At 47.3% G+C, this 14,133-nt stretch overlaps 1 protein-coding gene across 1 annotated transcript in view; it reads right to left on the reverse strand.

The window, feature by feature from the left end:
- Positions 1-2,222, reverse strand: part of CTH (cystathionine gamma-lyase) — a 36,368-nt gene extending 34,146 nt beyond the window's left edge. The window contains exon 1 of the mRNA XM_056814099.1: positions 1,884-2,222. Coding sequence (XP_056670077.1) covers positions 1,884-2,051 — 168 coding nt within the window. The 5' untranslated portion in view covers positions 2,052-2,222. The remainder of the gene's footprint in view (positions 1-1,883) is intronic.
- Positions 2,223-14,133: the final 11,911 nt, after the last annotated feature.

The raw sequence follows: 14,133 nt of genomic DNA on the forward strand, positions 1-14,133 counted from the left end.
CCCCATTTCCCAGGCCGGCTTCCACCAGAGGCAGAGAGGCCCCGCAGCCGCCCATGTGGGGAAGCTGCCCCAGCACGGGCCGAGCGGGCCCCCCGGCTCTGGAGGGTCCCCACCGCACGCAGCCGCTTGTCCTGGCGCCGCCACGCCCCTGCCAGGCCTGGGCCCGGAGCGCACATCGCAGCAGCGTGCCGGGCCGAAGTGGCCCTCCCGGCTCTCTGCTCCTCCTCGCACTCGGATGTCCGCCTGGGCTCTGTCACGGCCTCCCTTGGACCTCCCTCCCCCGAGATGCCCTCCTGGCGTCCGGAGCCGCTGGCGCCCAACTGTGCTGGACCCTGCACGGCCCCACGACGGGCTGCCCAGAGGACCCCAGTTTATGGACGGGCCCGAGAACTGCCGGTCCATGGATCCCCCCTCTACGGGTTACAGACGATGCCGACTCCCCGGACAGAGGAGGGGGGGCAGGGAGAGAGCACCGAGGGCAGGCCCTCCCCCGGCCGGACACAGCCTTCCTGTCCCTGCGGAAGGGGACAATCACACCCGAGGGGGAGTCAGGGCACAGGCTGGAAAAAAGGGCACACTGGAGCCCCCAAGGGCTTCCCAACAAAGCCCGAAACGCTTGCAACCACCACCACCACAGCCACCGCCAAGCTCTCAAAGCACGCTCACACTCGTGCTCACACTCAAATTCACACTCATGTCCACACTTGTGCTCACACTCATTCATGCTCTCACACAGGCTCGTGCTCACATTCACACTCACTTGTGCTCACATTCTCACACAAGCTCATGCTCTCACACGCTCACACCCATGCTTTCACACACACTCGTGCTCACACTCACTCATGCTCTCACACACTCATGCTCTCACACACACTTGTGCTCTCACACACTCAGTCACACCCATGCTCACACTCACACTCGTGCTCACACTCACACTCTCCTCTCCAAGGGCCACAAAGCTGTGGACAACCCTTAGCGGCTCTCCCCATGTGAGGGCACACAGGATTTCTGCCCCTCCCCGCAAGCTCCCCAGAGAGCCTGGCCGGGTGGAAAGAAGCTGCTAATAAGCAGAAAGGTCTCTGCCACCTCGGCCACAGGAAGTGATTCCCGCAGGCCTAACTAGGGGCCTTGGTTTTGCACGGAAGTGCCCGGACTTGGGTCCGAGGGAGCTCTTGAAACAGACATCAAAGTGGGCTCGAGGGGTTGGGGGGGGCGGGGGGGGGGGGGGCGAGGCCTCAGTTCTAATCCAGACCTTCCAGGAATTCTCTAAGTGGTTTTGGGAAGTCCCTTCATCCTGGTCTCTCTCCCTTCTTCCTGGCCTTTATTCCTCCCCCCCTTCTCCCTGCCCCTCCAGCGCCCTCGGGACTGTCTCCCTCCCAACTCCTCCCCTCTTTCCCGCCCCCCCTCCTAGGCAGGGTCCTCCTCGATTAAAGAGAACTACAAGAAAACTGCAGGAGTTGAAGTCAGAGGATCTGAGTTCAAATGCTGCCATGTGTCCATTTCTGCTCGGGGAAGACAACCTCCTTTAGCCTCCCTTAGCGAACTCTCAGCGCTTCTCTCAGTGCCACGACAGGGCGAGCGCTCCTAACTTCTAGTGGCTGACCCGGGGCAGTGTGACCTGAAGCGAGTCGCTTGACCTTTCTGGGCCCGCTTCAGCACCTGCACAAAGGACTGAGGCTGGCCCAGAAGCCTTCCTGGGTCAGGCTCCGATGGGACCTGATGAATGGGGAGGCACGGCTGGAGTCTGGCCCCGAGATCCTCCCCGCTCCCCCCCTCACGTGGTAAAGGCCCTTCTCCCGGGCAGCGCCCCCCCCCCCCCCCCCGGCCCCGATATCTTGCCCCTTCCCGGAAGGGCCCGCCGGCGGGGGAGGGGCGGAGCTCACCGCGTGGCAGCCCGGAGCCGTCTGCTTGAAGGTGGTGGACAGCGAGATGGGCGCCACCACCGGCTGGCCGCTCCACTGCTCCGGCTCCTGCGCCGCGTGGATGGCCTGAGTGGCGAAATGCGGGAAGGGCGGCTGGAAGCCTCCGTCGGGGGTGCCTCCCTTCGGCATTCTCGGCTGCGTTGGGGGTAGAGAGGAGGAGGAGGAGGAGGAGGAAGCCCGCAGGTGTGGAAACAGCAGGACACCCGGCACTGCCGGCCCGCGAATTGCTGCTTTATAGCTGCGGTGCCCGACGGGACGGAGCTCGAGCCGCCCAATCAGGAGCTGCCCCGCCCCCGCCCCTCATTGGACGGCGCCGGAGGTGTTGCCTTGACGTCGACAGCAGCCTCCCGGCCGGGGTCGCAGGGGCGAGCTGGCTCCGTGCCCGGCGGGGTTTGGTCCTGCGACCCGCCCCGCTCGTCCCCCGGACAAGGGAGAAGACCGTCGGGGACGGGAGGGGGCTGGGCTCCGTTCTGGAGCGGAGCGCCCGGATCCACAGCCTTGGCCCTGGCCCTACCCGCCCCCGGGCGGACCGGCCCCCTGCCCTTTGCCCCCGACCCGGGGCCGGCCTGGCGGAAGGAGTGCCAACGACCTGCGCCCCACCTCCCCGGAGCCAGACCCGGCACCTTGGCGAAAACGGCGCTGCGAGGCGCCAGGCTGGGGCCCCCGTGTGCTCAGTGTAGGCTCCCGCTGCCCGTGCCCCTGGGCGGGATCCGGGCCGCCCGCCTTCCCTGCTGCTTCTCCGACCCCCCTCTTCGGCCTCCGGAGCTCACGAGCCGGCCGAGCGGGCTGCCTCGCAGGTCCCCCCACGCCCGGCCTCCCTCCTGACTGCCCGGTGGCGCGCACGTCCCAGATCCCCGTGGCCGAGTCTCGGTATTTCTCCAGTGGAGATCCCCTTCTCGTTCACGCCCGGGCTCCTCGCGGGGGCCTCCGGCGCCCCTTCTGGGACAGGACAATCGCCTCTGGGCTCCCCCCTCCTCTCACCCGCTGCCACAGCCACCGGGCTCGGCTTCCCCCTCTGGGCATCGACCGCCCGGGGCTCAAGCGCTTCTCCTTGGCACTAAAGCTCGTCACCGCGTGGCCCCTTCCTGCCAGGCTGCGCTTTGGGAGCTCGATTTCTCTTAAGGCACTTTAAAGCCCGCCCTTCCATCTTCGAATAGACACTGTGCATTGGTTCCCAGGCAGAAGAGTGCTCAGGGCTAGGCCCTGGGGGTCAAGTGACTTGCCCAGGGTCACACAGCTAGGAAGTGCCTGAGGGCACATCTGAACTCGGGCCCTCTCCTCCCTCCGCCTGGCTCTCAATCCACTGAGCTACCCAGCTGCCCTCTCTCAATGAACTCTCAATATCTAGTTCTCTTAGCCGGTTTGCCATGCCTTGTGCCCAGAATTTCATCTCCCATCACCATGCCTTTGTATTGGCTTTCTCCCATGTCGGGAAGGCTCTCCCTCTTCCTTTTTCCCTTCTTAGAATCCCTGGCTTCCTTCAAGACTCAGCTCAAAGGACACCTTCCTTTTCCTGCCCACTGAATGACTTGAGATAGCCATATGTGAGAGCTGGGTGAGAGGAGAGAATCATTTGTTCCAAAGGCCATGAAGGTACCTGAAGCAGGCACTAGAGGACACTTAGAGCTCCGTCAGACATCAAAGAGACCCTGGGCCATCGACTTGGTCTTGCCACTAAGCTTGGATGACTATGAGAGAGAGAGGGAGGGGAGAGGGGGAGAGACAGAGACAGAGAGGGAGAGAGAGAAACAGAGACAGAGAGAGGGAGGGAGGGAGAGAAACAGAGACAGAGAGAGAGGGAGGGAGGGGAGAGGGGGACAGAGAGAGGGAGGGAGAGAGATTGAGAGAGAGGGAGAAGGAGGGGAGAGGGAGAGAGAGAGACAGAGAGAGAGAGAGAGATTGAGAGAGAGGGAGGGAGAAACAAAGAGGGAGAGAGAGACAGAGAGAGAGGGAGGGAGGGGAGAGGGGGACAGAGAGAGAGAGAGATAGAGAGGGAGGGAGGGAGAGACAGAGGGAGAAACAAAGAGGGAGAGAGAGGGAGAGAGACAGAGAGGGAGGGAGGGAGAGAAACAGAGACAGGGAGGGAGGGGAGAGGGGGAGAGAGACAGAGAGAGGGAGAGACAGAGGGAGAAACAGAGAGGGAGAGAGAGGGAGGGAGGGGAGACAGAGGGAGAGGGAGAGACAGAGAGAAAGAGAGAGGGAGGGAGGGGGAGAGGGGGAGAGACAGAAAGAGGGAGAGAGAGGAAGAGATGGAGAGAAAGGAAGAGAGAGGGGGAGAGAGATTGAGAGAGGCTGGTAGCTTTATGCTACCCTGCCTCCTTTAAATCCAATTCTTGAGCAAGTCATTGGACCTCTACAAAAGCAAAGGACCTCCACCACCAACTACAATAGATGACTTCTTCCCCCTATGGTTACTTCCATCAATTGTGCATCTCCCTTGCTCTTGGGTATTTCTATGTTGTCTTCCTCCTTAAGGGAAGGAATATTCTGCTGCGCTCCCAGTCCCCAGCACCTGTTAGATATTGTGCTAGTTGATTGGCTGACTGGCTGCTGTGACGTTGCTCCCCACCACTCCTTGTTCATCTTCCTTGTTTCTCAGTCCCTTCCTTCTACTTCAAAGTGGAGGAGTCGCCCAAGGCTTGATCTCTCCCAAAGCTTTTCTCTCTACCTTTTCCTCCCTTGATGTCATATGTTTTATGGGTTCAGAGACTTAGACATGGAAGGCACCTTAGAGACCAAATCCGACTCCTTCCTTTTGCAGCGAAAAGTTAAGTGATTTGGCTAAGATCACACAGATAGTCGGTAGATGAATTCAAACTCAGGTTCTCTGACCCCAAATGTAGTCCTCTTTCCATTGTCCCGCACAGCCTTCATATGCGATTCCCAAATTCACGTAGCCAACGCTCATCACATCCTGAAGGCTCAGCTCGGCACAGAGGTATCCCATGGGCACTGTGAATTGGACAGCGTCTCTCCTCCAGAACCTACCAGTCCCGGAGCCTTGCCCCTGTCCCAGCACCCGCTCCGATGCCCAGCCTCCAAGTCTTGGTCCTTTTTTCCCTCTTCCTTCCCCCAGATCTTATCTATTCTAAGTTTCCAAGTGCATCATCACACAACACTACCTTCCTGCCACCCCATCTCAGGTCCTCATGGTTTCTGCCTTGAATGATTGGAACAGCCTTGAGTCCAGGCCCTCCCCTTCCCAGTCCCTCTTTACCTGTTTGCCAAATAATCTTCCTAATATAGGAGTCTGATCACATCATGGCCCCTGCTCAAAAATGCCAAATGATTCCCTATTGTCAACAGATTAAAACACAAACTCATTAGCCTACCATTTAAGGCCCATCCCCATCTGGCTCCAAGCGACTTTTCTAGCTTTTCTGCCCCCTCTGTGGTTCAGGCAAACTGAGTTTCGGTAGAGCCTGGCATACAGGACTAGCTATTTCTTGGCCTAATCCTGCCATTTCCCACCATGCTTTCCTATAGTCCCTGCCTCATGCCTGGAATGTGCTCACTTCTCATCTCTGCCTGTGGAAATCCTTTCATTTCTTCTAGGTTCAAGTAGAAACCTGCAGAAAGCCTGCTGCATTTGGAGTCAGAAGAGCTGGATTCAAGTCCTAGATCTTATATTATTACCTATGTGACTGTGGGCAAGTCATTTCATCTCTCTGAGCCTCATTTTCCTCAGGTGTGAAACAAAGGGGGTTAGACTTGACAGTCTCTAAAATAGGTGGCACCGTGGATAGAGTACCAGGCATGAGTCAGGAAGAACTGAGTTCAAATGTGACCTCAGAAACTCACTGCTTGTATGACCCTGGACAAGTCACTTAAACCTGTTTGCTTCAGTTTCCTCATCTGTCAAATGAGCTGGAGAAGGACATGGCAAACTACTCCAATTCATTTGCCAAGAAAAACCCAAAATTGGATCACAAAGAGCTGGATATGACTGAAATGATTGAGCAACAAAGATTCCTTCCAGCCAACTCTGGGTCAATGTTCAACCATCCGTGCGGGGGCTTGAACTTGAAAAAAAGAGGGACAGGGAGTTGGGAAATGCTTCCATAAAGAGAAAAACGGTTTAGGATGTCTTCAAAGAATGTATGCAATCCTAACGATTTGGGTAATGACTGCAACCTTGGATGGAAGAAGCAGAGTCTGGGTCAATGGGCCGCGCATAGGAAGAGAGACAGATGGGGAAACGGGCAAGACTTACTCCAAAAGGAGAAGAGCAAAAGAGTCACCTGTGCTGACTTGATCTACCTTTTCGCCACCTTGACTGATGCTCTGGGAGAGGATGAGCATGTCTGAAGAAGCGAAGTTAAAACAACGAAATAACTAACTAAGGGTGGGGAAAAGGCATCTTCACAAAGGGCAGTTTAATAACCAGGGTAAAGGGAAAGGAAGCAAGCCATGGGGAAAAGGTGCTCGCCTCCACCTCCCCTGGGGATGTCCTGACAAACCTGAGGGGGAAAGTGAGGGGCATTTTCCTGAGGGTTTTGAAAGGAGAAGCCCCCCCCAAAGTGCTGCCAATAAAGCCCTCTGGTTTGGGGTTCTGTCTAAACCCATCTTTCTGAGTCCCCTTTGCAATGTCTTTGTGCTGCCCCTGAACCCAGCCTGATGCTTTGTGAAAGAATTAACCCAGCATAAGCCTTGACAGCTGAACTTGAATTCAAAGCCTGCCTCATACTTGGCAGAGACCAGACCAGAGCCAAGTAGCTTAACATTTTGTCCATTCCCTTATCTGTAAAATGGAGATAACCACTCTAGCACCTACCTCCCAGAAGCCTGGGCAGCTTTGGCTAAGACAATGCACGTAAAAAGATTATAAACTCTCAGAACATTACACACGGCAGCTGTTATTCAGGAAGAACTGGTGGAGTGAAGTATGGAAATTCACCCTAAATTTGGGAATCATATGGGGAGGAGCAGGAACCTATAGGATGGTGGATGGTCCCTCTTGCAAAGCTACAAAATGCAGTCCAGCAGTCCAGGCAGGAAGGAGGGTCGCTGGGGATGTTTCTCCTCACCTGCCTACTTGCTGATGCTCAGATTCTGGAACAAGGACCAAAGCCTTTCCTTACAGAATCAGATAGAAAGTTCTTAGAACAGAGATCTCCAGCAGAAAACTGGGGCCTCCATAATTATTAAGGTCTTACATATAACATGAACCTTTAAAATTAAAAATATATATATATATTATAAAATTTTAAAAAACTTTGCTAAAATTATTTCAACTGGTTTTCAAGTTGATTCTTTAGGATTCTCTTAGTATACCATTGTATCATCTACAAAAATTGATAGTTTCGTTTCTACATCATCTACCTTAATTCCTTTGTAAGTTTTAAATTTAGGTTTTACTCAATATGAGAGTTATAAAAGTGGTCGCCAATTATAAAATATTAGCGCCTAAGTCAAAATGACTGTTAGCAGCTTTTATTTACAACAGGGTAGAGATAGTGAAAGTGGGAAGTACAGAAAAGAGACAGAGCCTTAACAAGCCTGTGTAAGAGTTTCAATTTAGGTTTTGTGCTAAATTTGAGAATTCAAAAGTAATATTGTAGTCACCGATTTAAAAATATTTTGACTTTAAGTTAAAATGACTTTTAGTGGCTGTATTTACAAAGGGGTGGAAAGAGTAAAAGTGGAAAAATATAAGAAGATAGAGAATTATCTAGCCTACCACCCTAAGGGCTGCTCTGGTGTCTGGTTCAGCCCCAGCAGGTCTCTGTAATCTTTAACCAGAAGTCTCAGTGGTGTCTTCAACCAGAATTTCACCAACACAGCCTCCACCAAAGTCAAGACAGGAATCTCCAGAACCAATCTCTCCAAATGCCAGGAAAGGAATCAATCTCTGGACTCAATCTCCCCAGAAGCCAGGAAAGGAATGAATGATAGACCATGTTGGTCTCTTCTTTTATGCTTCTATTTTCAACATCACTTCCTGTCACTTCCTTTCACTCCTCCTTATTCACAGAAACCAATGGCAGTCTTTCAATTTGCTTAGCACTGTCCAAGGGGTACTTGCTAGTATTTTACTTAAAACTTATTGCCTCATTGTTATTAGAGAATAATGAAATTACTTAATTAATTATTAAATGAGATTATTGATTGTTTTTATGATTTCTTCTTTGACCTACCCATTCTTTAGACTTAGATTAATTTAGTTTCCAATTCATTTTTAATTTGTTTTTCCAGGGCCCCTTATTGTTTTAAAATTTTACTGCATGATGGCATGATGTAGTTATTTCTGCTTTTATGCATTTGAGGATTTTATGCCCTAAAACATGGTCAATTTTTGTATAGGTGCCAGATACTACTAAAAAGAAAGTATTTTCCTTTCTACTCCTATTTGGTTTTCTTCAGCAGTCTATTAAATCTTATTCCTCTAAAATTCCACTCACTTCTTTAACTTCTTTCTTGTTTATTTTTTGGTTAAATTTTTCTAGTTTTGAGAGGGAAAAATTGAGGACCACCTCCCACTAGAACAATTTTAGCATTTATTTACTTCTATGTCTCATCTGATTTCTCCTTCAAAAAGTTGGATGCTATGCCATTTTGTACATATATGTTTAGTATTTATATTATTTTATTGTCTATGGCACTATTTATCAAGATGTGATTTTTTTTCCTTACCTCTTTTAATTAGATCTGTTTTTGCTTTAGCTTTGTCTCAGATCATGATTGTTACCTCTGTTTTACTTCAGCTAAAGTATAATAGATTCTGCTCAGCCCCTTACCTTTACTTTCTGGGTATCTCCCTGTTTCGAATATGTTTCTCACAAACATATCTCAATTGTTGGATTCTGGATTTTAATTTACTCTTCTACTTTTGTTTCATGGGGAAGTTCTTCCCATTTACATTCATAGTCATGTTTACTAACTGTGAATCCCCCTCCACCCTATTTTCTTTGTTTTTATCCTGCTCTTTCTCTCTCCTTTCATTCTGTCCCTCCTCACAAGTATTTTGCTTCTAATCATCACCTCTTCCACTTCACATAGCTTTCTATTAGCACCCTCCACCCCACTTTCTTATTCCTCTCCTACTTCCCAGTAGAGTAAGATGGATTTCTATCCCTAAGTGAGTATAGATTTTATTTCATCTCTGAGCAAGTTCTGTTGAGAGTCAGTTTTAAGTGCTACTCATCAACATCCTCATCCTCCCCAATTGGAATAGCTTTTTCAATCCTCTTCAAGGTGTGATCATTTACCCCCATTCTACCTCACCCTTCTCTCTTCCCTCAGTGCAATCCTCTTTTCATCCCTGATTTGTTTGTATCATTTCATCACAGTCAATTTATGGCCACACCCTTTGTCTGTGTGTACCCCTTCTAACTGCCCTAATAAGGGTACAATTCTCAAAAGTTACAAGTATCATCTTCCTAGATAAATAGGAATGTAAGCAGTTTGACCTTACTGAATCCCTTTAGTTTTCTCTTTCCTTTTTACCTTTTTTATGCTTCTCCCGAGATCTATATTTGAATATCAAATTTTCTGTTCAGGTTTAGTTTTTGCATCAAGAATGCTTTGAAATCCTCTATTTAATCATGTGAGTTTATTTTTCACATCCTGTATTACTCCTAATATATTAAGGAGAATTACTGTGTATTTCTAGATGTGTAGTCTGGGTCAGAGTCTTTCTCCTTAGGAATCCCAAGGAATATCTTCCTGTTTAAGTGACTTTGGTTAATGAATGAAGAGAACAAGAGTTTGTTTACTGTATATGTGTTTTCCATGATGTTGGTATAGGAAGGGACAGATACTTTGAGAGACTGTGTCTTAATTAGCTATTTGCCAATTAAAGATGTCTAGGGATGTTAAAGGGAGGGGCTGAATAATTAACTCTTAAAACTCTATTAAGTTGTCTGACCCAGCTTCCAGGGCATCCTTGGTCATTAGAGGCAACCTTGGAGACATGTATCTCTGTATCATTTATAATGCTGGCCTAACCAATAAATGGATATATTAAATAAATTAATATTCCTACCTAAAATTCAGTCTCTTGATAATTATAATGGTAACATTAAATGGCCATTTTTCACCCTGAAAGAATATACTCAGTTTTGCTGGATAGGAGATTCTTGGTTATAATCTTGGTTCTTTTGTCATCTAAAACATCATATTCTAAGCCCTTTGATCCTTTAATGCAGAAGCTGCTCAGTTCTGTGTAATCCTGACTATGATGCCATAATACCTCAAGTTTTTCTTTCTGGATGCTTACAAGATTTTCTCCTTGGCCTGAGAGCTCTGGAATTTGGCTACAATATTCCTGGGTGCTTTCATCTGGGAGTCTCTTTTAGGAGGTTATTGTTGGATTTTTTCAATTTTTTATTTTACTTTCATTCAAAAATATCAGGGTAGTTTTCTTTAAAAATTTCTTGTTATATAATGTCTAGGATTTTTGTTTTGTTTTGTTTTATTATGTCTTTTGGGTAGTCCAATAATTTTTAAATAGTCTCTCTTGGATCTATTTTCTAAGTCAGATTTTTTCTCAATGAGATATTTCTATTTTTTCTTTTTTAAATTTTGTTTTGTTTCTTGATGTCTCATGAAGTCATTAACTTCTGCTTGCACAATATTAATTTTTAAGTAATTATTTTCTTCAATGAATGTTTAGACCTCCTTATCCATTTATCCAATTCTACTTTTTTTAATATAATTTTATTTTTTATATATTTTCTATGGTTACATGATTCATGTTCTCTCCCCCCCCCCCCACTCCCAAAGCTGCCAAGCAATTCCACTGGTTATATAGGTTTCATTGTTCAAAACCTATTTCCATATTATTCATTTTTGTAAAAGAGTAATTTTTAAAAACCCAAACCCCAAATCATATACCCAAACAAACAAGTGATAAAGCATATAGTTTCCTTCTGCATTTCTGCTCCCACAGTTCTTTCTCTGGATGTGAATAGTGTCTTTCTCGTAAGTCCCTTGGGATTGTCCTCAATCATTGCATTGCTATTAGTAACAAAGTCTATCACATTTGATCATTCCACAATGTTTCAGTTACTGTGTACAATGTTCTCTTGGTTCTATTCATTTCACTCCACATCAGTTCTTGTAGGTCCTTCCAATTCTTATAAAAATCAAGTGATTCCCCATTCTTATAGCACAATAGTATTCCATTCTCATCATATACCATAATTTATTCAGCCATTACCCAGTTGAGGGACATTCCCTCAATTTTACAATTTTTCGCCACCTCAAAAAGTGTAGCTATAAATATTTTTGTATAAACAGATTCTTTCCCATTTTTTAAATCTCTTTGGGATACAAACCTAGTAATGGTATTTCTGGATCAAAGGGCATAGATTCTTTTAAAATCTTTTAGGCATAATTCCAAATTGCCCAATTCTACTTCTTAACTAATTCTTTTCTTCAGTGGATTTTTGTGCCTCTTATCCCGTTTGGTCAAATCTGCTTTTCAAGATGTTATTTTCTTCAGATTTTTTTTTTTGCCTCCTCCATCTGTCAACTCGTTCTTGCATCACTTTTATTTCTTTTACCCACTTTTCCTCTGACTCTATTTGATTTTTTAAATCGTTTTTAGCTCTCTCAAGGCCTACTACCAATTCCCTTTTTTCTTTGGAGTTTTACATGCAGCTGCTTTGATCTCATTGTCCCATTTTGAGTTTGTGCCTTACTCTTCCTTGTCTCCATAATCATTTTCTGTGGTTAGATTTAAAAATTTTTCTTCTCATTTTCCCAGCTTTTTTCTTGACTTCCAGTTTTAAAGATAGGCTCTGTCCCCAGGGTAAAAGGGGCACTCTCTCAAACTTGAGTATTTCCTTGCTGTGACCTTCAGATCTAGTCCTAGGTGTCAGCAAGTTTCAGTGCTTCTGGGTGATGACCTGTGGGCTGACAGCTCTGGAAGTCGCCTTCCACTGCTGATTCAGTTTCACTGGGGCCTGCTCTTGATTTGCACAGCCAGATGCACTGTAGTTTGCCTTGTGCTGGGGCTCAGAACCTCAAGAGGTGGGTATGGGGGTGCTCTGCCGTTGGCTTAGACAGGGTCCTGGGTCTCCCTGATGACTTGATCCTGGGTTCAGAACCTCAAGCAGTCGGGGTAAGGGGAGGGCCTTGCTGTTGGCTTGCTGCAGGCTGTGCGCCTCTCTCACCCCCAATGAAACACATTTTCTGCCTACCTTCCAAGTTGTCTTCTGCAGGAAAATTACCTTACCCCATCCCTGTGGTGATTCTGCCATGATAGAATGTATGTATTTATTTATTAAAAAAAAAAGCCTTAATTTCCGTCTTGGAATCAGTACTGTGTATTGGCTCCAAGGCAGAAGAGTGGTAAGGGCTAGGCAATGGGGGTCAAGTGACTTGCCCAGGGTCACACAGCTAGGAAGTGTCTGAGGCCAGATTTGAACCCAGGACCTCCCATCTCTAGGCCTAGCTCTCAATCCACTGAGCAACCCAGCTGCCCCCGATGGTATTTATTTTAAAGCATTATTTTAAGGTTGTTGGAGGGGATTTTCAGAAGACAACTTATGTTCTCTCTTTCAAAACTCAATTAGCAAGAAACAGATTTTTTTTTTCCAATGGAACAAGAAAGAAATGGAAGGAAGAAGAAAGAGAGACGGCAAAAGGAAGACCTTTCTGTGACTGGAATCCAAAAGTCATTGAGAAGATTAGGAGCATCATCAGTCATTTTTCTGAGTTCAATTCTTCTAGAAAAGACGATATTTTTAAACATAAGATGGATTCTCCCTCCAACATTTTCCTACAACCAAAACCCAGAAAGACATTTCTCTAAGACAAAGAGTAAATATGGGAGGTTGTTCCACAGTACTCAAAGAGCATTAAGTTCTTGTAATACCCTGTTGAGTACAAACAAGCCTGAACACATTGCTGGTTCCAGAATTGCCTACTAAATTCTCTGGAAATGTCTGTCTTTATTCCATCATAAAACTTGGCAAGTCTCTCCTTGCCCTTTGATCATAATAGGCAGTTCCTTCCTGGCAAATAGCCAGTATTAGAAAACCACAGAGTTTGGAATGGAAAGAAATGGACTTGAATGTGGCCCCACACACTTCCTGATCTGACCTACCAGAGGCAAAACACTAAACATCTCGGAGCCTTTGTTTTCCTCACTTGTAAAAACAATACTCATGTTACCTTGAACAGTGTAGTGAGAAAAATCAGGAGGCAGTCAATGAGCATCGGTACACCGAGAACTCTTGGAGGGGAGAAGCTATCCTTTAGTTTTCATTGTACCCTCAGAGCTGGACAATGCCTGGCATTTAATGGATGCTAAATAAATGCTTATCAACTGGCTGACTCTACTTACCAACTTGCTTGAGTAAATGTCTTCACTAAAGAGCTGTCAACTGGCTTTTTTTTTTAAAAAAAAGGAAAAGCACTCTAGGGAGAGTGCTTGAGCTAGATTTTGGAGGGAAGCCATAAACCATGAAGTGGGTATAGCCACCCTTTGGAGACCAATAAGCAAGTTTTATCTTCTGGGGACCCAATAAGCAAAGTTATCTTGATCTTCACAGGGAGGGAGGGAAGGAAAGAAGGAAGGAAGGAAGGAAGGAAGGAAGGAAGGAAGGAAGGAAGGAAGGAAGGAAGGAAGGAAGGAAGGAAGGAAGGAAGGAAGAGAGGGAGGGAGGAAGGAAGGAAGGAAGGAAGGAAGGAAGGAAGGAAGGAAGGAAGGAAGGAAGGAAGGAAGGAAGGAAGGAAGGAAGGAAGGAAGGAAGGAAGGAAGGAAGGAAGGAAGGAAGGGAAAGAGGGAAGGAAGGGAGGAAGGAAGGAAGGAAGGAAGGAAGGAAGGAAGGAAGGAAGGAAAGAAGGAAGGGAGGGAGGGAGGGAGGGAGGGAGGAAGGAATAAAGAACACCACTCCTCAAGGAGCTGACATGCCACAAAAGGAGAGAGATAAGTGCCCAGATAAGGCCCAAAGCTATGATTTAGTTGGAGTAAGTGAAGATGGGCACCTTTTCTGCACTTCAATCTTGGCTGTCTGGGGCCCTGAGAGTTTGTCTCTCCTTCAGAATCACACAGTTAGGCAGCTAAGAAGTCCAGGGACCCCAGTGACTAAATTAGGGAATCCGAAGAGATCAGACCAAGATGGCAAAGTAAGAAACACTGGAAGCATGCCAAACATTTCACAAATGCCTAGAGAAGAACAAAAATGCCTTAAGATAAGTTCTGAACTGGCAGAATCCACATTAGAAGGGGTGAAGCCGTGCTCCAGCCCAGAACAACATG

Source organism: Monodelphis domestica, chromosome 2 (genome assembly GCF_027887165.1).
Source record: "Monodelphis domestica isolate mMonDom1 chromosome 2, mMonDom1.pri, whole genome shotgun sequence".
Classification (NCBI taxonomy): domain Eukaryota; kingdom Metazoa; phylum Chordata; class Mammalia; order Didelphimorphia; family Didelphidae; genus Monodelphis; species Monodelphis domestica.